At 48.0% G+C, this 23,090-nt stretch overlaps 1 protein-coding gene across 1 annotated transcript in view; it reads left to right on the top strand.

The window, feature by feature from the left end:
- LOC122376777 (alpha-1,3-mannosyl-glycoprotein 4-beta-N-acetylglucosaminyltransferase B-like) overlaps positions 1-18,509 on the top strand; it is a 43,555-nt gene extending 25,046 nt beyond the window's left edge. The window contains exons 9-18 of the mRNA XM_043356721.1: positions 1,414-1,632; positions 2,014-2,105; positions 5,697-5,827; positions 6,883-6,990; positions 15,143-15,241; positions 15,592-15,685; positions 17,062-17,083; positions 17,264-17,390; positions 17,742-17,855; positions 18,132-18,509. Coding sequence (XP_043212656.1) covers positions 1,414-1,632; positions 2,014-2,105; positions 5,697-5,827; positions 6,883-6,990; positions 15,143-15,241; positions 15,592-15,685; positions 17,062-17,083; positions 17,264-17,390; positions 17,742-17,855; positions 18,132-18,152 — 1,027 coding nt within the window. The 3' untranslated portion in view covers positions 18,153-18,509. The remainder of the gene's footprint in view (positions 1-1,413; positions 1,633-2,013; positions 2,106-5,696; positions 5,828-6,882; positions 6,991-15,142; positions 15,242-15,591; positions 15,686-17,061; positions 17,084-17,263; positions 17,391-17,741; positions 17,856-18,131) is intronic.
- Positions 18,510-23,090: the final 4,581 nt, after the last annotated feature.

Here is a 23,090-nt window from a genome sequence, read left to right as displayed (position 1 = left end):
TGGCGGAAATCCTCATCAGTGTATGTGGGAAATTTAGTGATCGAGCAGTCCTTTGTACCGGACAGTTTTATGCTGATCCACTGCGATAACTAGTGCATTCATCGCTCCTATACCGTGAAAAGGCAACTTAGGGATTGAGTGTTGTGTATGACATCACCGTTAGAAAGTACCCTAACGTGCAGTCGGTCGCGCATTCAGTCACATGTGGGAGGCTATTGATCATGCAAGTCCGCTGCTAGCCTACTTCGTGCCACTCAGCATTTTTGCCCCACGAAAGTTTTGTATTCCCTATAGAACCCTATGGAAATGTTCCGTTTGCACACATGGTTGCCATGCAACAGATTGCGTGTGTTGCAACGTTTTGTCTATAGGCCTACTGGACCGTAGTCTTTGACCTTTTTATTCTGCACTGCCGGTGTTTTCATTGAAGGCCGGTGCTTTGAACGTCCATGGTATGTTTTCATCGCTGGCGCTGGAACACTCGGCCAACCGAGAAGGCGGTCGCTGAGCTGGTGTGTCGGTAATCGCTGCTGACCCGGCGCTACGTCCCGCCCCCTCCCTCCATCCCCCTCCCCCCGGTCGGCGGCCCGCTCGCAGTCCCGACATCAGCACAGTACAGGGGCGGGCCGCCACAGCGGTAATAACACGGCTCCCACGGCATTTTTATGGACGGGCGAGCCGCCGGCTGCCGGACGTCCTGCTCGTGAATTGGGCCCGTGAGCTGACGGCCGATCGTGACCGGCGCTCGTGGTCGTGAGCTCGTGACCCGGGGTCAGGATTGGAGTGGCTTAGGGTCACGGGAGGTTGATGAGCAGACCTCAGACCGGAAGACTGGGTTAGTAATATTCCTGCCAGCTGGTCGAAAAGGCCTATGCCTATCGGTTGAGTTGGCTGGTCGAGGGTGAATTGACAGCATGCGTTCTGCATGTAATGCCGGTCGGAGAATTCAGTGCTCAGTGCTTGAGGACTGTTTGATCACAGGGCTCAGGTTGTTGTGACGGGCCCGGATGGCTGACAGTGCGTGTTTTTGGTGGGTGCTATCGAACGCCATACAGTATGCGGGTGACTCTGCTCGACGATGGTCTATAATTTGCGTGTGTACTGTGCTGACCCAGTTTGGTCGAGGTCAATAAGCCAAACAGAATATGTTGCCAGTACCGCCCATTTTGTCCTTCCCCTTTTTACAGAATGGTCGCTCCTTTCCGACCATTCCTATGTGTTGACTGTCGTTACACCAATCATTCCCCATAGATTCCTCCCTTGCTGTCTTTCGGTCACTATCCCCAGTCAACTATTCCTACTGATCTTCCCTTCGACCATCCCTTGTTCCTTGACGGACGGTCCCAACCTCCTTTTTTGTTTTTGCTTGCGATTTCGCTCGGTTATTTTAGAAACTTGTCGTTTCCCCGGCAGGTTTCCGGCCGAGGTAAAGTCGGGTCTGGTGGACATCATCTCCCCGTCTGCCGAGTACTACCCGCCCCGGGACTCTCTGCGCCGCACACTGGACGATCCGCTGGAGCGCGTCCAGTGGCGCACCAAGCAGAACCTCGACTTCGCCTTCCTGATGATGTACTGCCGGCCGCGCGGCGTGTTTTACGTCCAGTTGGAGGATGACATCATGACCAAACCCGGGTGAGTGGGGCGCGGGGAGGGACCGTGAGGTGTGGTCTTGGTGTGATCTTCAGCTGGACGACGTCATGACCAAACTTGGGTGAGCGGGGAGGAGCTGGGACCATGAGCTGTAGAGGGTAGGTTGGATGACGTCATGACCAAACCCGGGTGAGTGGGCGGGGGACTGTGGACAGTGGAGGGTGAGGCTGGATGTTAAGTGAAGTGTGTCGGCGTGAGTAAGCTCGCCCACAACAAACTTGCTTTGTATACATAGAGCTCATTCAATGTTTTTCCTACTCGCATACTAGCTGTCAATTTGTATTTTGAACAATTCTAGATGCGATTGAGTGGAGCTTACTATTTGACATTTTGGCAATGTTCTGACCATGTTTTTCCCCACAGTTATGTAACAAAAATGAAGGAATTCGCTCTTCAAAAGATCTCAGAAAAGAAAGACTGGCTTCTTCTGGACTTCTGTCAACTTGGTTTTATTGGTAAGTTTGGCTCTCGCTTGGTGGCTTCCAGCTACCTATGCCTTGAATTGGATGACACTAGTGGACCGATACTCTGTTAAGTCTTGCACTTAACTAGGCTCGGCTCCCTATTGCGTTGCTTTGCCTTTTTGTCCGTACGACTGCTGTTATGCAACCGCTGCTTGTATGGCACACCTTAGGAAATCGGCTACCTCCAACTGTGTTCTTAACACTATTGGGGGCTGACTTCCGAAGCAGTGACTGATTCGCTATGACTGATTTATGAGTGTCGGACGTTAAATACTGTACTCCACTTCGCGTGACAATCGCAATCAAGGCGATACATTGCTATCCAGCTATCATTCAACTGGCTGGCGTCATGGCCAATGATTGTTTCCATGGTGAAAATATTGGACCTGTTATGTTCTGCTAGTGTTAAACGGTATCCCATTTGTAATGGTATTTGTATTTCGGTTATCGGACGGAGAGTCGATCTGACACTCTTCCTCTTCCTGCTGCATCCATCCTCTCAACCATCCATCTCCCTGATGCAGTTGCTTTATTAGTTAAACAATATGTTAGTTAAAAAAGTCACATCCAGCTTCCTCTATAGCTTTGCATTCAAATTGCCAACGAGTTCGTACTATCGGGAAAAGCCGGTGCCCGCTCCGCTGTTATGTGGACTGTTCGTACCACTGCCGTTCAATCCGCTTCCGCCCCCTTCCTTCCCTCCCTCTCCCTCTCCCTCTCCCTCTCCCTCTCCCTCTCCCTCTCCCTCTCTCTCTCTCTCTCTCTCTCTCTCTCTCTCTCTCTCTCTCTCTCTCCCTATCCCTCTCCCTCTCTCTCTCGCTCTCGCTCTCTCTCTCCCTCTCTCTCTCCCTCCCTCTCCTTCTCCTCTCCTTCTCCCTCTCCCTCTCCCTCTCCCTCTCTCTCTCTCTCCCTCTCTCTCTCTCTCTCTCTCTCTCTCTCTCTCTCTCTCTCTCTCTCTCTCTCGTTCGTTTACCGCCTGACACGTGAACCACCGAGCTGCGTGTCACTCCTGTCAGAGCCGTCAGAGCTGTGATGGGCGCGGCTGGGACTGGGGTGACTGTTGAAGGTGGGGCAGGCACGCTGCCATATGTGTCAATGCCGATGGTTTTGACGGATAGATTTGGCGCTACACGGAAATACAAGGGGTGCGTTTTGTAGATGTAAACTAATTTAGTCTTCTTAGTGCTTGTGCAAGGAGCATTTGTATTTTAAAATACTTTGTGAATGACCTCTCCTTGAAATTGTATGTAAGGTAGGACATGTATTTTACCATAGATTGATCCAAATAATTTTTTGAATTATGAAGTTTGAATGTGATTTGACAAAGATCCGTGATCGAAAACTCATCATTTCTGTATTTGACTTTTTGTAAAATATATATCATACCTAACATACAATTTCAAGGGAAGGTCATTCACAAAGTATTGTTAACTAGGTAATTGAGTTGTAATTGAGAAGTGCAGAAGTATTGCAGAAGTAATGGTGGCTTAGTAGTAGGTGAAAAAGACAATAGTATCGGTGCGCCTGTAAATACAAATGAACTAGCAAGGGCTCATTGAATAGAATAGATACTAGGGTTACCCGCGTGCTCCGCAACGCGAAGGGGGGATTTTTTGACCTGTGGGTATTGGGTTCGTCTGTGTCGATTTGGTTGGTATCCACTTCGTTCGATTGCTTTTTGACGGCCAAGCATTTTGTAAGAAAACAAAAAGATACATCGCATCGAGGTGCCCGTGTCGTATTATCATGCGTTCTACTTTAGAATGATTCGAAAACTGGCGTGAAATCTTTTGAGGGCCATCGCAGGGTATGGCCATCGATGAATTTCGCTAAAAATGGCAATGTAATGGTTTGGAACATTTACATTTTTAAGAATACTGTTGCCCGTCATGCAAAAATGAAGAGTGAATATTGGACAGAATTGAATGCTCTTTCCAACGGTGCCATTTTTAATTGCCAGAGATATCAGATCATGGAGCAAAACCCGTGTGATTAATACAGTGACACAAAATTGACAAACACCATTTTCTCCCGTGATTTGCACCACCTTGATTTGGATCAATCAGCTTTTCACAATTTTTATATGAGAGGCGGTACATTTCTCTTGCCAACAGGCGCTGTTCCAATTTGCTCCGTTTAACGGTCACCTAAAAATAAAATCAATTCCAAAATCCTTCAAAAACCGCATTTTTTCAACAAAAGTGCCCTCCCCCGGTGCACGTGGCGCGTGCCATCCCCTGCACCGCACACCATTCAATAGCCCGTTCAATTCTGTACACGATGCTGTTTTCCCAGTGCCGATCGGACCCCTGGTCTCCAAGAAATCGCACCTGGACCGGACCCGTGTCGGCCAAAATTAGCCGTTTTCGCCCGATTTTGCAAGCCGATTTATACATGTAAAGTCTATGACGCAAATTTGCACTTTTTGAGCACGCGCCACACGCTCACTATCAATCCGATCGAGCTGAGACCCCTCAAAGGCACGTCGCGCATCCTTGATCTATAAGTTGTGCAAATTTCACCGGGCTAGGTGCAACGGTCTGGCCTGTAGTCCACGCAAAGCACCACCAAGTCGGGACCTCGGTAACGGACAGACGCACCCTCCTCAAATAGTAATATAGATGCAGTGCAATTAAGGTGAAGCAACGCGCCGATAATGCGTAGCATGGCGAATCACTCAGTTTTATCTGTTTTATGTGACCGGTAAAGGCGGCCGCACACTAGGCCATTCGGCGGGCGACATTCCGCAAAAACGCAATTCCGTAGCGACATTACGCTTTCGTGGACGCCGAATCAGCTGCCGAAACGACAAAATTACCAGCCGACCGGCTGCCAGCCAGCTGTCCGCGGGTAGAGTGCGCATGCGCGCGGACAGCCGCGGAGTTGCGGAAAAAGCTGGACCGGTTCAGCTTTTTCCGCGGCGACGCCGCGGACACCCGAAATTGTGGAACTTAAAACTCACCAACTATTGATGGAGCAGCCGAGAAATAGATTTACTTGATGAAGTATCGTAGCGGCACTTCTTTCCCCATATTAGATTGTTTTATACACTTCATTGGTTATTCTAATAGCAGGTTGCTTGTGCCTCTCCACAATTGTCTTTAGGTTTCTTGCATTTGTCGACAAACACGGTTGTTTACATTAATCACGAGCTTTATTTTTTTGCAACTTCCTCCAGAAATTATGTCAAATTAATAGATATTCAAAACTTTATTGTACAGAAACATAGCATAATCGCATTAAATAAGCAAATATTGTATTTGCTTAAATGTTTTTAGTTTGCATTCGTTTATATTTATCATAAAATATCTCACATAAAGTTCCTGAAAATACTAAGTAGAAAATCGCACCGCCGAATGGTCCTGCTGAGAACAAGCGGAAAGCCGCTGTAGGAATGTCGCCCGCGACATTCCGCTTTTGCGGAATCTCGCCCGCCGAATGGCCCAGTGTGCGGCCGCCTTAAATGATGTTTAGATGTTTTGCTCGGTCGACATCTACATCTCTACCGCTAGGCCTATTGGGCTAGATGTAGAGACATGCCATTCAGATATCGACACCCTAATGTTTATCTTTTCTTTTCAGGGAAACTATTCAAGACCGTGGACCTGTTGCCTCTTATTCATTTTCTGGTGATGTTCAACAACGACAAGCCCTCAGACTGGCTGCTGCTTAACCTCGTGCACACCAAGGTGTGCCGCTTCGACAAAAGTGCTGTAAGTGGTCGTATGCCGTTGCCCCTCTGGCCAGTTTTGCACTGTAGCAGTTCAGTAATTCGGCGAAGTGTGTCTGCCCGCATGACGCTGGCTGGAAGTATGCGAGGTCTTTGGCATCACGCTATGGAAATAGGTATCATCTGGCACCACGATTTAGTGAATGTTTCGCAATTGTGGGCATGCATGTTATTGATCACTTAATTGCTTTTTGACTATACTGGTTCGTATAGCGGTGTGGACATATAACTGTCCATTTTTCTTTACTGGGAGTTATCGTCTTCTGTGCAAAAGGCAGTCATTACTGTCCTTTCGCTATTCCTAACTTGCCGCGCCAACCGTCAGTTCGCATGACCCCATCATGACCCCATGTTGTGCAAGCTCCGAGCTCGCTGACACGCGTCCTGCAGTACGTGGACCTGGGTCGTTTGTCGTCCGTAGAATAGCCTCGCCCTATTGACCGTGCCCGCGGTATGGCGCTGGTTCAGACTGCCACTACCATGGCCTCTGAGGCCCCTGGTCGCGTCGGGCGGCCCGCCGAATATCCATCGACCTGGCTGTCCATGCGGCCGCCTCTGCCTCGTTATTCGAACGGATCGTGTGTGATGATCCTCATAACAAAACTATGGTCGACGAGCGATCGCTGTCGGTAAATGGACCCGCGTTATGTATTCATAACGCCTCTTCTACTGAGCGACGTATGAAAGCGTGGGGCGGTCGGACAGCCATTCGATGGTCGCGCAAATAGCAGTGTCGTCACTGACCGCTGGCACGAATGGGGACATTAATTTCTTATATGTCTGTGACCGCCAGCAATTGCATTTGTTTATGGTAGTTGTTGAGGCCGATAAATAACAATCCTGAATGTGTGGCATCGCGATGGCTTGGCGGGCTTCATTGAAAAAGGCTGATGGCATTGTGGCTTGTGTGTTGTTGGATTTTTCGGATGCTTGCGCTTGAGCTCGTAGGCTATCAAGCGCCTTGATACGAGGCATCCATGCTTTCTTTTAAGCTGTTGTGTGAATGCAAACTGATGTGTTTACGGTTTTGTTTTACAGAAGAAATGTAAGGAGGAAAAGGACAAGGTTTGGCTGCATTACAAACCGTCGCTGTTCCAGCACATTGGTACCCACTCGTCGCTCAAGGGCAAGGTGCAGAAGCTAAAGGTACGTACGCAGACATTCGCGACTAACTCTCCGATGCATGGCTCCGCTGTACTATGGGTCCGTCCTGGCTTCTGGTGCGCCTGCTGTCCTATCCGGTATTTGTGTAACACGGTAAAGTCACGGATGCTGATGATAATGATGATGATTTGTAGTGACAGGGCGCACCAGCAACGAGGCTAAGTCGCAAGGTTACGAGGGAGTGGTATAGGTCAGTGACCAGCTACTGTCGTGATTTTGCACCATTCCGTGGTGTTGATACCGAGTATGTCGAGGCGGCCGAGGCGGGCACTCAGCAGCACTGAACAGGCTCAATGCTGATGAAAATGGAGCGGGGTTACGTGCCCGACAGGGAATGTTTCGACGCTAGCTGCTTTATGGTATGCTTAAGTCGTGTTAACGTTGATGAATTAGGTCGCTGTTGATGAAAAAGCGCCTTCTTATCAGGTCACGGAACACAGTGTCCTCAAGTCATAGCGCGTAACCAGAGAGCCAGCCTGTTTGTTCACGCTATTTTGCGTGCAAGTTTCGTGATGTATGCAACCATCACAACAATTTGAATTAAGTGAAATTGAGTCCAATAGTTAGTCTGGAGAACATGCGCCTTCGAGAATGATGTCGCACTGAATTTATCCCGTGGTATCGACTGGCTCGAAGCTGGCACGGGGCGCGAGGACAAATTCGCTGTGTTTGCCAACTTTAGCTGCAGCTTGGCGTTTATCCCGATCCAACATCTCCCCGAGCCTGCCCTAGGAACTCCACACGGCAGTGACCTGGCCTTAGAACAGTGGTCTGGCATGCAGACTGACAGGGGGCGGGGTGGCAGCGCCGGTTTAGGTCCCTGGCCCATCAGTGTGATGGGGTGCTCGCGTGTCGTGGTCAGGGCGGGCTCGTAGGCACGATATTCCCTGGGGAAGACGGACCGGCCCCGCAGCTGCCACTTCGATGTACATTTGGTACGTACCGAGGCCAAGGTGGCTGTTTTGCGAGGGCTGCGTTGCCCGATGAACATTGCCGGATGAGTGGAAGCTGGCCATAGTGACACCCCTATTCAAATCAGGTGATGCGACTGATGTTAACTGTTTTCGCCCCGTGTCGGTTCTGCCAACGGTGTCCAAACTGGCGGAGCGGGTGGTATGTAATCAACTGGTGGAATATCTTACATTGCATAATGTTATTTGTCCGGAGCAACATGGCTTCCGTAGGGGTCACTCCACGGAGTCTGCTATGCTCGACGCTGTCCAATTCATAATATCGGAAACTGACAAGGGGAAAGTGGTGTCAAATATTGCGGCCGATATCTCCAAAGCCTTTGACAGCGTCGAGCATGGCAGACTCATGGATAAACTAGGTTGGCACGGTGTGGATGGGCACTGGTTTTCCGACTGGCTTGACGGTAGGCGTCAGATAGTAAAAGGGGGGTCACACCTCCTTCCTGTCACCCATGGCGTGGTACAGGGGAGCACTTTGGGAGCAATCTTGTTCTCGTTATTCACTAATGATGTCGCTTCCCATGTCGTTTGCGATAAAATTGTAATGTATGCCGATGACTCGCAATTTCTCAACAGTTTCAACAAAAACGATATGAATAGTCATAAACACAAAGTGGAGGATATGCTCTCCATCGTTCAGAACTGGTATGACCAAAACGGACTTAAAATTAATCCGGCTAAAACCGAAATGATACTTTTTGGCATGCCAAAACAAGGCATTGGTGGCGACATTATGGTGAACTTTGCTGGTGCGCAGGTGCGGCCAGCAATCAAGATGAAAGTGTTAGGCGTCACATTGGACCCCGAGCTGAAGTGGGAGGACCATGTCTCGATGGTGATCCGGAGATCATACGCAACTTTGGCAGGGCTGGCGAAATTTTCCCATTCTTTACCCACCGCAGTTAAAAAGTTCATTGTTGAGGCTCTGGTCTTCCCACATATAGCGTATTGCCTTACTGTTTGGGGTGGGTGCAGGGATGTCCAGCGGAAACGAGTCCAGAAGGTGCTGAATCATGCTGCCCAAATCACTACCTCATCACGGCGCAACGTGCACGTCACACCGTTGTTCGCTGAGCTTAATTGGCAAAAGTTAGACAAACTTATTGTGGAAAAGGATATTCTCACGATTCATAAGATTCTAAAAGACGGAACTTATTCCGCAAATCTAAAAACTCTTGTCGAGTCCCGCGCAGACATATCAGCACGCAGCACCCGGGCCGTTGAAGCTGGGCAGCTCCAGCTACCCAAGGTGCGCACTGAACGTGCCCGGCGCTTCTTTACCTACCGCGCCGTGGCTAGCTGGAATGGAGCGCCACCAGCTGTCCGGGAGGCGCCGACCGTTAGGCAGTGCAGGAAGAATATCAGAGAGAATGCGTTAGTGTGATAGTTTGTGCAATGTTTATATCTTAGGTGTCATTGTTCGTTCGCCTTTTAGGTCGTTTAGTACCGCTCCATTTACTGTCATCTTTTACATATATTTCATGTACCTATTGGATGGTGATTTAGCTTACCTCAACATTTTATAGATGCTGTTATCGTGGTATTTTAATATTCTTATCGTGTTCTTGTATTTTACTTTTCTTTTTGTCTTTTTATCTATGCCCGAGATGTGAGATGATTTTCATGTATACTGACACTACAACGTAAAAGCCACTACGTGGATGTTGTAACGAGCCTAAATAAATAAATAAATAAATGCGTTCATATATGATTTATTAGGTGGCGCCGTGTTTGGGTAATTCCTGCACCTTGGCCCGCTGTGGATTTGTAAGTACGGATTTCCTGCTCTTGAGGGGGTCTTTAGCTACTGTAGCACGCACGGTTAGTGCAATATTTCTAATTGGGTGCTATGGAAATGCTGTTGTTATGGAAACTTTGTGCGTTTTCTTATATCCCTGTGCTTCAGGGTGCCTTTATTTAGCATTTTGGACGCGTGAAACACAAATATTAAAGGTAGTGTGCCAGCTTTCTTGGACCGTATGGAGTTAATGGCCCAGATAAGGAGAACCGGATTTTTAGAACTTATCCATACCTTCAAAACTCATGGAAACGTCTTAAATTCTTCAAATTTTGAGTACCCCAGTGCGAAATTCGCCCCGACGGGTTGTCGGTCGTACCCCAACCACATTTCACACCACTATGAACAATAAATGCACACACTGAAATCGCTATTACCGATATGCTCATCCAATCAAGTTTCGATAAACCCGTTCATCATCATCTCCTGCGGTTTCGAACACGCCTGTTAGGTGGCTTCTGATGCTCGTCGAGGTCGGAATTTCCAAATACGCGTGGTGCGTCGGGCCGCGCGCTCTGACTTCGGCCAAGAAAAATGCGTCAGCTGATCATTGTCATTTCTGCCACTTGCGTGTGGTGAAATGGGGTCATAACTTATAAGACGGCTTTTTCATATCAATTATTTTACATAAAATCATATTTCAAACCATAAATAATGTTCGACAGCCAAATAAAAGAAACAATACCAATACGGGCTTACAGTTTAAGGCTCGACATTGTGTTGTCTACGATTAGACAGCTGATAACTCATTCCCGTACGTCGTATGGTCGTAACACTATAATGACCTTTGCTTATTGTCACAAGTGCGCCGCATTCGCGATTGTTGCCCGACGCCTGTTTGCAGGTGAGCCCACTACAGTTGTTATACATATCTAAAAACCGAAAAACTTTTAGGCGAAAAAGGCACTATTCCAGGCCCATTTTTGATTTTTTTGCGATATTAGGTAAAAACAGAAGCTTCTTATCCTAGGAAAAATAAAATGGGAAATCTTTCAAAGGTGGCACACTACCTTTAATTGTTAATGTTCTCCGCCTAACCTATGCAATAGCCAGTTGAATGAATAACTGTTTACTAATATAGTGATCGAACAACTTAACGCTACATAGGGCACGCGCTCAGGCACGCGGCTGTGCAGAGCCCCTGAAAATACATCCATGCACGTTATAAGCTGTGAACCGTTCCAGCTTAGCTTGGTAGCTGTGTATATAACAACTGCCGGTCCTAGTCTCTGCCTCATACCGCTTGGCTGACCGCTGGTGACCCGCTGACCCGGCGTGACCCCAGGACCGGTCGGGTCCGGCCGCGCCGCCGCCGCTGTCCGCCTCCGAACAGCTGCTCCACCTCAGAATGCTCCAGCGCAGGTCCCGCGCCCGAGAAACGGTGCGGGTCCCTCCTGTCTGGCTTGCTTTTGCTGTGTGCTGCTTTGTGATGATTCGCCTGCTCACGCTCTGAATGCTGTGTGATGACGTGCGAGGTGGTCCAAATATCGGTCCTTGCGATGACCCACGTATGATGAACGGTGTGGTGACTTGTGTGTCTTCAAAAACTGAGTGAAACTGAGTGCACACTCAAGTAGTCGTAAGGGTGGCTCTGTTTCTGTGCACCTTTGCACTCATATTCCTCACAAAATGATATTATATTTCTGCACAGAAGAGAAAGCTGTATTTTTTACTGCACATAACTCGTTCACCTTCAGCTTTAACGTTCCATGATAAGGTCGACTGACTGCTGGCCCCGAACGTGTAGTTTTGATATTCTACTCACATATTGTCTCAGAGTGATGTTTGACCGCATTGCTGTGTGTTACCTATTTTTATGAACGCGTACTTCTGATTGGTTTGCGGTTTTATATTCAGCACAAAGGCTGTTGCTAGTTGTGTTGCCAAGCAACGCGACCATCACTGACACTGGATACCGGCAACATTGTAATCCAATGGTTCTCGATCCCTGTATAACGTCAACTGTTTTTGATTGGTTGTCATGGTAACCAGAGACGCGTGGCTGGTAAGCAGCTCGGTCAGTAACTGATGAAACTGTCGCACTCGAATTATTGCTGGCCGGTTGGTATTCACCGACGAATGAAGAGCAGAGAGGTCACGGGACCATGCTCCCCATGTTCATGCCAAACTTGTATCAAAATTGTGGATATTAACGTCCCTTTCTGTGGCATGAAAAGGTTGACCTTAAACCTGTGTATAAAAAGAAGAACTTATCCAGAATATCCAGATTATATTGTCAATCTGATGTATTTTCGCCATCAGCCTGCTGAATTGTGAAGAATGGCTCAAAAGAAAATGCCAGGGATATGAAGGAAGCTGGTTACCGATGACTGAACTTACCGAATGCGCACCATTTTATTCAAAGCCGTGCTGTTCGTTGCTGATATGCTTAAAACGCTTTCACACCGACAGACTTACATATGCGGTGGCTTAGCGTAACCACTTATACCTCATTTCGACCACAATTTGCGCCATGTTTGAAAAGCAAGGCACGCCAAAATTGACGATTTGAGTGACGCCTTTTTAGCTTTAATTATGCACAACTCTGGTAACGACCAGCAAATTAAGTGTGTGGTCGCTACTAAGGTGTATTCTAAGCCGTAATGCGTGAACTTAGTGCTACCACGGCCCTACTTACTCACATTAGATGACACCAACTTGTCAACCTATATGCTGCTGCGTGGACATTTGCCCATCGATTTTACTGCTGCGTGGACATTTGCCTATCGATTTGAATAGGTATGCTGCTGACTCACTTTTATATGCATAGCTTCTTGTGCATACATGGTTCCACGTCTTTCAGCGTCGCTCCAATGACCTAATGGCAAGCCTTGCACAGCGGGTTCGAGGGCCTTGTACACCTTGCCATACCGACTACCGAGCCACGCCGTGCCGACCGTGCCGTGTTTTAGGTATTCCCAAGGCGGTATTCCAAAACGCCCGCGCACGGGTGTCGCTGCGCACTGGACGTGCCACTCAATAGCTGCCGTTGGTGGATGTCAGGGTTACATTTAAACGAGCTGCTGCCGCGCCGGCCGAATTGCCGGCTCACATGCTCACGCTTTATAGCTTTTAAGTGTCCTAGTGCCCGATGGGAGGTTTCCTTCACTCAGTGTGCTGGGTATTTTTGTCGGGGTTAACCCTCGCCGGACCTATTGGTTTTCTACATACGCGCCGGCCGGGGGGGGTACGACCCCCTCGCCGTTTCGCCCCTGGTGGAGCTAACGCGTCGCGGAAAAAGCGAGCGTGTGCGCCGTTACGAGACGCAGAGATTGGTACCCGATTTTAAGGTCCTAGGTCAACCGGTGACCTCTGAGGTCAGGTCAAGTGCGCCAAGGTACGGTTCAGTTTTTGGTGAATAACTTCGCAAAAACGGCCACAGAGACGCGATTTTGGCAGCATCGTGTTCGCCTCGCTCAGGCGCGTCGAATGATATACTTTTTTGTTCGGATCAGGTCAACTTAGGGTGTTTACCTCAGGTCACGGTCAGGTCAGCACCCCCAGGTCACGAAGTTGGTCGAAAGAGGTCATGTCGCATATCATTCGATTCGGCAGGTCTTCCTGAGTCCATTGGTGGCTTTTCCACATAGCTGGCTCAATTTGCTCGGGAGTTATTGACGAAAAACTAATATGACCTTGATGACGTCATAAATGACGTCACGCAAGGTCAACAAGGCAAAAGTGAGGCATCTAACCTTGGAAGCAAGGAGTGCATCAAATCACGATTCTGTGTGCTTGAGATAGTTGGAGGTCGTTCCCGATGCCAGAATAGCAGTTTTCATTTTTCCCCATTGACTTATAATGGTGAGGTCACGAAAATGACCTGACCTCATATGACCTTTAGGAAAAATCCGAGATATACAAGTTGTGAGACTCGTAATGGATACTAGATCCTGAAAGTTTCATTTCCCTGTGAAAGCTCCTCTGGCAGTGAGGGCGTTGCGCAGTTGCCACATCTGGAGGTCGTGCAGAGGTTCACTTATGACGCCATAGGTCCGTGACCTGACCTGACCCGAAAATGCGGTTGGTGTCAAAAGATCTGGCTTGAATCAAAGGTCAGGTATGCCAAGTTTCAGCTCTCTATCGCCAGCGTGTGCGGAGCTATAACGAAAAAAAACCTGGGGGGCGCCCCCCCCGGCTGGCGAGGGTTAACCCGCGCCCCGCTGGGCTATTCAGCCATACGCGCCCTGCTGGGGGGGGGGGGGCAGATTCTGCCCCCCCCTGTCTAACTTCCGAACCGATGGTCGTAGAAAGAGGGGAAAACGGCAATCGAAAGCTCTCAACAAGGCGGATCTTAAGAGCCCAAATTTTTTTGCTTAAGTAGGTCAGAGGTCAGGTCAAGGTCAGGTCAAGGGTACAAAATGCAAGTTTCTACAGTATCGGCCTTGCACCGTAGTTGCCGAAGAATGGGCTGAGACTGATTGCCCAAAACGTGTTCTTAGACTACCAAGACAATATTCGTTGCACACAATGTCATTCAAAGGTCAAGGTCAAGGTCAGGTCAGGTCAGGTCAGGTCACCAAAAACAAAATATAGAAAAGGGCATGTGCGACACATGTTTTATGGGTCATTTTACTCATGGAATTCAATAGGCACACTCAATAAGTGATATGGACCACCTCTGGATGAATTTCAGGTCGAGGTCAGGTCAAGGTCAGGTCAAGTGAGGTCAAATTTTGAAGTTGGTTGTTAAGGCCTAAAAAGGTGTCTATCCGATGCAGTTTTTCACGGCGAATCGAATGGTGGTATTTTTGTTTCTGTACGAGGTCTAGAACTTCCAAAAAAATCATTTTTCATTTTTTTTGTGTGTCATGACGTCATAAAATTTTGAATAACTTCCACATTTTTGAACCGATTCTTCTAAAAATTGGTATGTAGGTGCACATAGACCACTTCTTTGACATATATTCCGGTTTTTTCGATAAACTCAAAATTTTGGATTTTATAAATATTTTCCCAAAAAAGTCAGTTTTTTGGAAAAAATTTGGCCAAAATTCAAAATTTTCAAAAAACCGAGATAGCCATTTGATAGACAAAGTAGAATCACGTATAACCTTTTTTGTTACGTCTTGATTCCTTTAAAACTGAAGATGTTAGCGGCGTTTGAAATTTTGCCGTTTTTGAGGCGAAAATGGCGAACATGACGTCACTAAAACGTCAATTTCTCAAAAATTTTCCGACGAATTTCGCTCAAATTTTCAGGGAATGTGTCAAATTGATGTATGATAAGGTACTGAAAGTTTGACGTCGCTGGCGTAACGCGTTTAGAAGTTATTGGCGAAAAACGGGAGGGGGGCAGATTCTGCCCCCCCCCCGGGGCGCGGGTTAAGTGATTGGCACATGACATCTGATTTTGTATCGACAGGACAAGCAGTTTGGAAAGGTGAAGATGTTCAAGGCGCATAGCAACCCGCCGGCCAGGGTGGTCTGTGACATAAAGCCACACAAGCAGTATACTCTGGAGGTAAGTGGGAGCACATGGACGGAATAAAAAGGTACTTACCAAAAAACTCTGGAGGTAGTGTTGTGAAACGTGATCACTTGGGAAAGATTGGAGTGTTCATCGCCCGTCGTGCATCGCTCGGGATAGTAGGGACAGTTTTAAACACCTTGGATACGACTATGTAATTCCGTTACCTATTAAATACTAGTTGCTACTCCAATTGTCTATTTATGGAAGGTTCTTAAATACGTCCTATAGATATTACGGACCCGATTTAAGAACCTAGCTCTCAGCTAAAGTCGTCTTCCCTCTGAGTCTTCCCTCCCCCGAGATAGCCTATTGCTCACCCCTGCCCCTCTCTCGGCGCACAGAGGGCGTACCGGGGAGAGACGTACTTCTGGGGACTGTTACCGCAGCCCGGGGACCACTGGAGTTTCACCTCACGCCGCCGGTTACACTCACCGGGTAGGTAGCGCCGTCAGATTGCGCTGAAAACACTCTGCCGGTGGGGTCGGGATAGGGCGGAGAAAATGTGCTTGATGTTTGATACATGCGTTTACCAATTGTGTTTTTCCTTGTGAAGCTTACTGGTCAGGTGTGTATTGCCTTGTATTGCCTTATCAAGCGACTTGACTTGTATTGAAGCGACTTGTATTGCCTTATCAAGCGACTTGACTCATATTGAATAATTGAAGCGACTTGTATTGCCTTATTAAGCGACTTGAATTGTATTGAAGCGACTTGTATTGCCTTAACCCGCGCCCCACTGGGGTCTGTGTATAACACGCCCTACTGGGGGGGGGGGGGGCTATTCATAGCCCCCCTCCTAACTCCGAAACTACTGGGCCGATCGTCAAAATTCAAACGGCGTCTGATAGCCCCGGAAAAACTGTCGAGCGAAACCTAATTTCATTGACCTCGAGGTCACCGATGACGTCACAGGTCAGGTCAAAGTAAAAATTATTAGCACTTTGGCTTGTTCACATTTTGGGCTCTGGCCGCCGTCTTACAAGTCAGGTCAGGCTCATTTTTGGTTTCCACACTCGTGAACAGATGCTCTAGATACCTTGAGGGTACCAAACTTGTACTTTGATTTTCAGGTCAGGGTCAGGTCATCACAGGTCACGAAAATATTATATCATGCGTCGGTCACGTGACACATGTTTTATGGTCCATTTAGGCCATAGATTTCGAATTTGATGTCGTCTGTGTCATTCGAGGTCATTTTGAGTCGAATTTAGCTTAGGTCAGGTCACTTTCAGGTCAAAAAAGGTCAAATTTTGAAGTTAAAATTTTTCAACAAAAAAGGTGTCTATTGGATGCAGTTTGAGCTCAGGAACACGATGGTGCCATTTATATTGGTGTACGATGTCAAATACGTTCTGAAAAAGTGATTTGAAAAATTAATAATTGTGAATTTTTTGCAATAATGCGTATAACTTGGCCATTTTTGAAGATATTTAGCTAAAACTTGCTAGAGTTAGTCATAATCATGCGTTCTGTCACATATATTCCGGTTTTTTCGAAAAGTCAAAAACTTTTTGAAAAAATATAAAAATATAAATTTTGAATATTATTATATAAAGTTTTCGAAATTTTCAAAATTTTGAAAATCCGAGATAGCAGTTTGATAGCGCGGTCAATTCTGAATCCTTTCATGCAAAGAAATTGGATCTAGCTTAAAAACTGAGCTCTTGAGCGATTGCCGTGGTTCAATGTTTTGCGTCGAAATCGGACGAACATGATGTCACTCTGACGTCATTTCCGGCCGACCTATGGTAGCTACGAAGTTCAAATTTTGACACAAGGTGTCGAATTGATGCAGCCGAAGGTACTGAAAGTTTGGCGTCGATACGTCAAGCGGTTTGGAAGTTATTGCAGAAAAACGGGAGGGGGGGCTATAAATAGCCCCCCCCCCCAGTGGGGCGCGGGTTAATTAACAAGCGCGGGAAACATCAGTGAAGTTGTTGACTTTTATCCGTCAGTATATTGACTTGTTCATGGACTGTGAATGAATCTGACCCTCCCTGAACTCCGTTTCAGCTTCATGTTTCAGAGTGGCAATGTGGAGCACCCCTCTGATCGCTTCTACAACACCACTGTTGAGATTGTGCCGGCGTTAGCCGACCACGAGCTACTTAAGCGGTACAAAACTACTTCAGACGGATACGCAATAATTGGTAAGTCATATCTACGTGTAGATAACTTATCACCGAATTAGTTTAGTGACCGAAGGCTAATCTTAAACCCCACGCTATGAATCCACCCCACCTAGCACTGGTCTCGCTATCATTGCCTCTGCACTGCATGTCGCTCACATTTCAATTACTAAGTAACGAATCCTGTACTAGCATCCCTCGTAACCACTTTCAACTCACGAATGCTCCAACTCAGAGCTGACTGGCCCGGCAGCTGTAGGCAGTAAACTCCACGCCCGCTCTGTGAGTCGCAGTAAAGCACACCGATCTCCCTCGGAATATGACCCGCCCGCTCACCGGCGCCGTATCCGGTGTCCTTTCAGGTCAGTTTGACGACCAGGGTGGCGGCCGGCTCGCTGGATCCCACGTGGGGGCCGATCCGCTCTCTGAGGCTCGCCGTCCAGGCAGAGAGCGACAACTGGGTCATACTTAGTGAGGTGAGTGTAAAATGGCTTTGTCTGAGACAGCCAGCTAAAAGAACTGTCCCTCAGTGAAGTCAGTGCATTAATCCTAAATATGTCGCATTTCTCGCATCCATAGCAAATACCTACGTAGAATTTACCCTCTTCTTTATTGATGCATTGTATCATGTGCCATTTTAGCACTGTAAGTAGTTTGTCCAGCCATCGGATTGGTCGAGACGGCGTGGTCGCTGGTCTAGGCTTCTGCTGCGGCTGTACTATCCCTTTCAATGAGCCGTTCCATATCGGCAGATTCACCTGAAGAGGAGCTAGTGACGCTGGAGCTCGGCGGAGCCGCCAACCCTCTGCTCAACTGCGCCAGCCGCCCCGCGCCGCGCCGCTCGAACAGTGCCTCGCGCGGCAGTGACGGTATCGGGGACGGTGCGGAACCAGTGATAGTGACTGCGTCCAAGGGCCGTCCCGGCGAGCCCAGTGAATACACGTGCCTATAGACGGGACGGGTGGGGGCAGTTCAGTACCTGCGGTGAGAGAATACGTACCGGCCACACACCCGCGCGCGTTGTTGAGTGTTCGCCAGTTTATTGGAAACGTTCTAACTAGTCGTTGGTTAACAGTACGAAGTATTTAAGACTGCAATAGACTCTATAATATGGGAGATGGATAAATGGTTTGTGGAACCATTAGCATATTGGTTGTTCCATCCGCCTGTTTACTTTTATCTCGCCGTTGACATGAGTGAAAGGTGGTGCGTTTTTACGTAGCTAGATCCGCTTAATGGAGGCGCTGTCTATTCGTGAGCCGCTTTATAAAAGCCAGTGTACGTCAGTGCGACAATAACCGTCTCACCAAAACGAAGCTGCGCGTCTGTTGTCTGGGGTCCGAGTTTCCGCGAATGTCTGAGAGCTTACGTGTGACTGTGCCTGCCTGTTGCGGCCGGTAGGTGTGTTGGGCGTCTGTGGTGGCAGGATACTGCCGCTGTCTTGATCCAATCATTCCTCAGTGTCCCGCAGCAAAGCCAACAGCGAAATCATTCCTACGGTGCGGCGCGCGAGTCTTTCCTTCGTACTTAGTGACGCGAGGATGTGAAAGGTGCAGCTGCTGTTGGGTGTTGCTGCGCTGTATGAGGCTAACAATTACGATGGTTGTTGCGTGTTGGAGTGGTGCGCGTAGTTGGTTGTCTGGTGGCGTTAGCGTCGGTTCCGCCGAGTGCCATAGTGTCCAGGGGTGTCTCGTCCAGGGGGAGGTAGGCCCGGCTCACGCCACCCGTATGTGCCTCGAATACAGCTGCCCAGTTCTTGTTACTGTCGCGTGAAGGTGATGAACTGCAGGAGAGGACTCGGAATTTGCTGAGAAGCTGTGGGCGATGAAGGTTTTTTTTAAGTATAGTTCAAATGTTTGACTGGGCAGCTTACTGCGAGGGCCCCCAACTGGCCGCGGCCGCTGTCACCAACTGAGCTACGGTGTCACCAATCCCCGACCATCCCCGTCAGGGATCTCGCAATGCCGAGCGCGGAAGCGGCTCGAACCCGGGCTCCCGCCGCCGGGAATCCCACGCTCGACCAACTGAGCTACGGTGGAATCCCACGCTCTACAAACTGAGCTACGGGAAGGCCTCTACCAGTCACATTCTGCTCTTCCGGTCTAACCAACTCTACTGCTAGAAAGCTCGTGTATTAAATCACTGTTAATTACCAACTATTATATAAAATCACATTCACTCACACAATTATCTCAGTTGTCAGTGGATGAGATATTTATCCAACATAAGGACACCACGGTCTATCCACACAGGCCCTCAAACGGGACATAGCAGCCTGCTGCTCCCACAAATGGCAAGCTCTGAACCAGTGCCTGTGTCTAATGCCACCCATTCATTTGGCAAGACTGCAGCCGTCTATTGCCAGTCCAATCTCTTTTTCATGTTCCATCACAGTGAGTCGGCATTCAATATCGTCTATCACAATCACATACATGCATCAGCGGGACATGCAATCGATCGTTTCAAACGGCTCAGTGTATGGTATTGACACAGCGTTGATCACTGAACTCCAACATGGACCCAGAACTCGTTAGTAAAGCATCCGCACAACTTGGGGGTGCCCGCAGTTCAATTGCAGAAAGCACAATGGTCTCACAAACACACCGTTTGGCCTCTATCAACAAAGTAACGTACGACAGCATCGGTCCACCGTTCGCTTTCACCGTGCGACCAACAGTGACCAACAGTTAACGTTGACCCCCGAGGTCAGTGTTGGTTGACCTCCGGTCGAGTTGCCGCGGGTAGTACAGAGATCATTCCGGCTCGACAGCGCTAGGCTGTCCTCTCAGCTCTGGTCCAGCCAGGTAGGTCCTAAAGGTTATACATTGTAAGCTGTGCTTGTATAATATACAAGCACAGCTCGCGGAAAATAGTAGCGGACAGCAGCAGCTGGCGTCGTTATGAGATAGAGCTGTTAAACAGAATGTGTGTGTGGCTGAAACCGCAGATGGCTATTGGTACGAGTTTCCCGATTGCATTTGATGCGCGCAAAAGCTGCACTTTCGCGGTATGCCCATAAGTCCCGTTGCTAGTGACAAAAGCCAGCATATGAATGTCAATCGCAAGAGATCATGATTTACAAGATAGAGCGTCATAATGTAAATGAGTTGTTCTTGAATCGGTGGCTTCGAAACGCAAGTACACGACTGCTAAAAATAAGCAAACGAATTGATTCAGATGAAGGGTAGATGATGCCTACAAAAAGCGCGCATATAAATCACTAACAAAGCATGCAGACATTCTACATAGTATTCAACACCAATGAGCTTTCCCTCGGTGATCTTGCCAACTCAGTACCACACTACTATTTCTCGGCTTTGGTAGCAAGAGCCACTGCAGTCTTGCAATCATCATCTTAGCGATCGCATTGCTTCTATTCACAGTGGCTAACCAGCGCCCCGTTTTCTTCTCTGGTATGACGCTTTTCGTGTGATAAATCGACGTCTTTCGTCCTTCCAAAGTGTGCGGTGTAACGCTAACGACCGTCTCCACTAGACGGTACTCTCCTCCAGCAGGGCCGGCGCCGGTGGAGCGGCCAGTAGCTGCTGCCGCGCCTCCGCTGACTCACACTCTGCCCGCAGTCTGCCGACAGAAGGGCGGTGTCACGGGGTGAGGGGGCTGGAGGGGTGTAAAACAGTGCCACGGGAGAGGCGATCGGCCGAGTTAGAACGGTGTCAAAGGGGTGGCGACGGGTGGGGTTTTAGGACGGTGACACTCTGGTGATTTGAGTTGGAACAATAGTTTATTGAGAGTAACATTGAAACAGCGAGTGTTATGGGGCATGGTAGAGCGGCGCTCGACGGCTGACCTGGAGCGGCGGTGGGTTGGAGTTAGAACGGCGTCATAGGATTGGAAGTGATGCAAAACGATGTCACAGGAGGAGTGGTACATGGAATGGTTTAAATAAGAACGGCACGGGCCAAAGCGACATTTTATAAGGGTGTCACACCAGGGAGCAGTGTTGAACGGTGCCACGGAACGGGGAGTGATGTTAGAACGGTGTCACGGACTGGTAAAGATAACGGGAACATTGCTCTATCCGGGCATTTATGATTCAGATACAAATCTTGAATGAGCATAAAAAACTCGTCACTAATTTGAGTGACAAATGAAACACCAACACGGAAAAACCACAACGGCCTCACTGTGCATGATACAGTAACCAGTCAGCCATCACATAGCGGAGCTAGTACAGGAGTGCTGATAAAGAATCTGTAAGAATATGCAAAAGAATCCCCAACTCAGTGTCATATTCATGGGGACGGAATTTAATCAAGTAGTCCAAGTAACGTATGCACAGTGCACACCAATCATGCATAACAGTCTTGCCCGACTTTCTAACTCATGGTGGAAATCAATAAAACACATGCAGGCGAATATTTAAACGAATACAGCCGAATATTTAATACGGACGGCCGTCCCGGTCAGAAAGCCGTCCGTACCAGGACGGCTGTCCGACCTAGAAGCCGGTTTCAAAGATTTCGAAAGATATCACTTCGAATACGAGTTACAACGCACACGAGTACGCCGCTCATATGGGTACACTGAAAGAACCTTCAAAGTGGATCATATTTCCATGCACTGCCCAAGGGGTTCACTACACGGGAGGTAATGCGTGCACTTCTACGTGGTTAGTCCTAGCTACATATCGTGAAGCCAAAATAGGGGAGAGTGGGGCAAAGCGGCCACCCTAACGTTTCTAACGATGCCGACGCTTGATTTTTAAACTTGGAAAGATTCTTTCTATATCAATGTGATCCCTATTAAATTGTTTTTATTCCAACTGCGTTTCATTTCTAAAGGCGTTCACATATGGGAGATATTGACAAAACTTTAAACCTATAGCATATTGGCCACTTTGCCCCATCCCTGAGGCAAAGCGGCCACTGGCGACTTCTCAAGTCCCGATATGAGAAACAGAATAGTTGCCTCATGCACGACTAGGGTATTTGATGGTGACAAGGTTTAAGGGAAGATGGATGTTTACTTTGTTATCTTCCCACCTATTGCTAAACAAAGAAAGAATTTTCTTGGAAAAACATTTAATTGCATAATTTGGTAACTCATGTAACCGAAAAGTGGCCAAGATGAATGCATGACGACACTTTGAATATAAATAATGTTTTTATCCAGATGGAAACAACTTATGGCCAATTGGGGGCTGGCCACTTTGCCCCGGCCGCTTTGCCCCGCGCATACCGTCCGAGACAAAAATACTCCAGCTCAGCTATTAGTGGGGTAAAAAGCATTAAAATTGGTAGAAGGCATGTACGATAACCACGCAATGCATGGACAAAAACGCTTATAAAATTCCAAACGGTTATGGAATAAAATAACATTTAAAAATTGTAAACATAATTGGTAACCTGGCAGGAAATGCTTTTCCGTGTTTCACAGAACAATGGCGATGGGCCTGAAACCCCGGTCTGGCTCATTCGAACGACCGCAAAGAGAAGTATAATTGGAAAATAAATTGGAACTGACGCCAGCTGTGGAGGGCTAAAACGATGGATGGCCGCTTTGCCCGGGTGGCCGCTTTGCCCCACTCTCCCCTACGTATCCAATGCCTGTTAGCTAATAGCCTATTTCCATTATACATCTGTGCTCGCTGGATATCCATTTCAACTTACGCTTGTCCGAACCAAGTCAAAGATCCTATAAACAGCCGGAGAAACAACGGGTAAATGACATTGCCGAGATGATTGGAAGTG

Source organism: Amphibalanus amphitrite, unplaced genomic scaffold, assembly GCF_019059575.1.
Source record: "Amphibalanus amphitrite isolate SeventyFive unplaced genomic scaffold, NRLGWU_Aamphi_draft 002297F_arrow, whole genome shotgun sequence".
Classification (NCBI taxonomy): Eukaryota; Metazoa; Arthropoda; class Thecostraca; order Balanomorpha; family Balanidae; genus Amphibalanus; species Amphibalanus amphitrite.
Note: the sequence above shows the minus strand (reverse complement) of the source record. Positions and strands in the feature narration are given on the sequence as shown.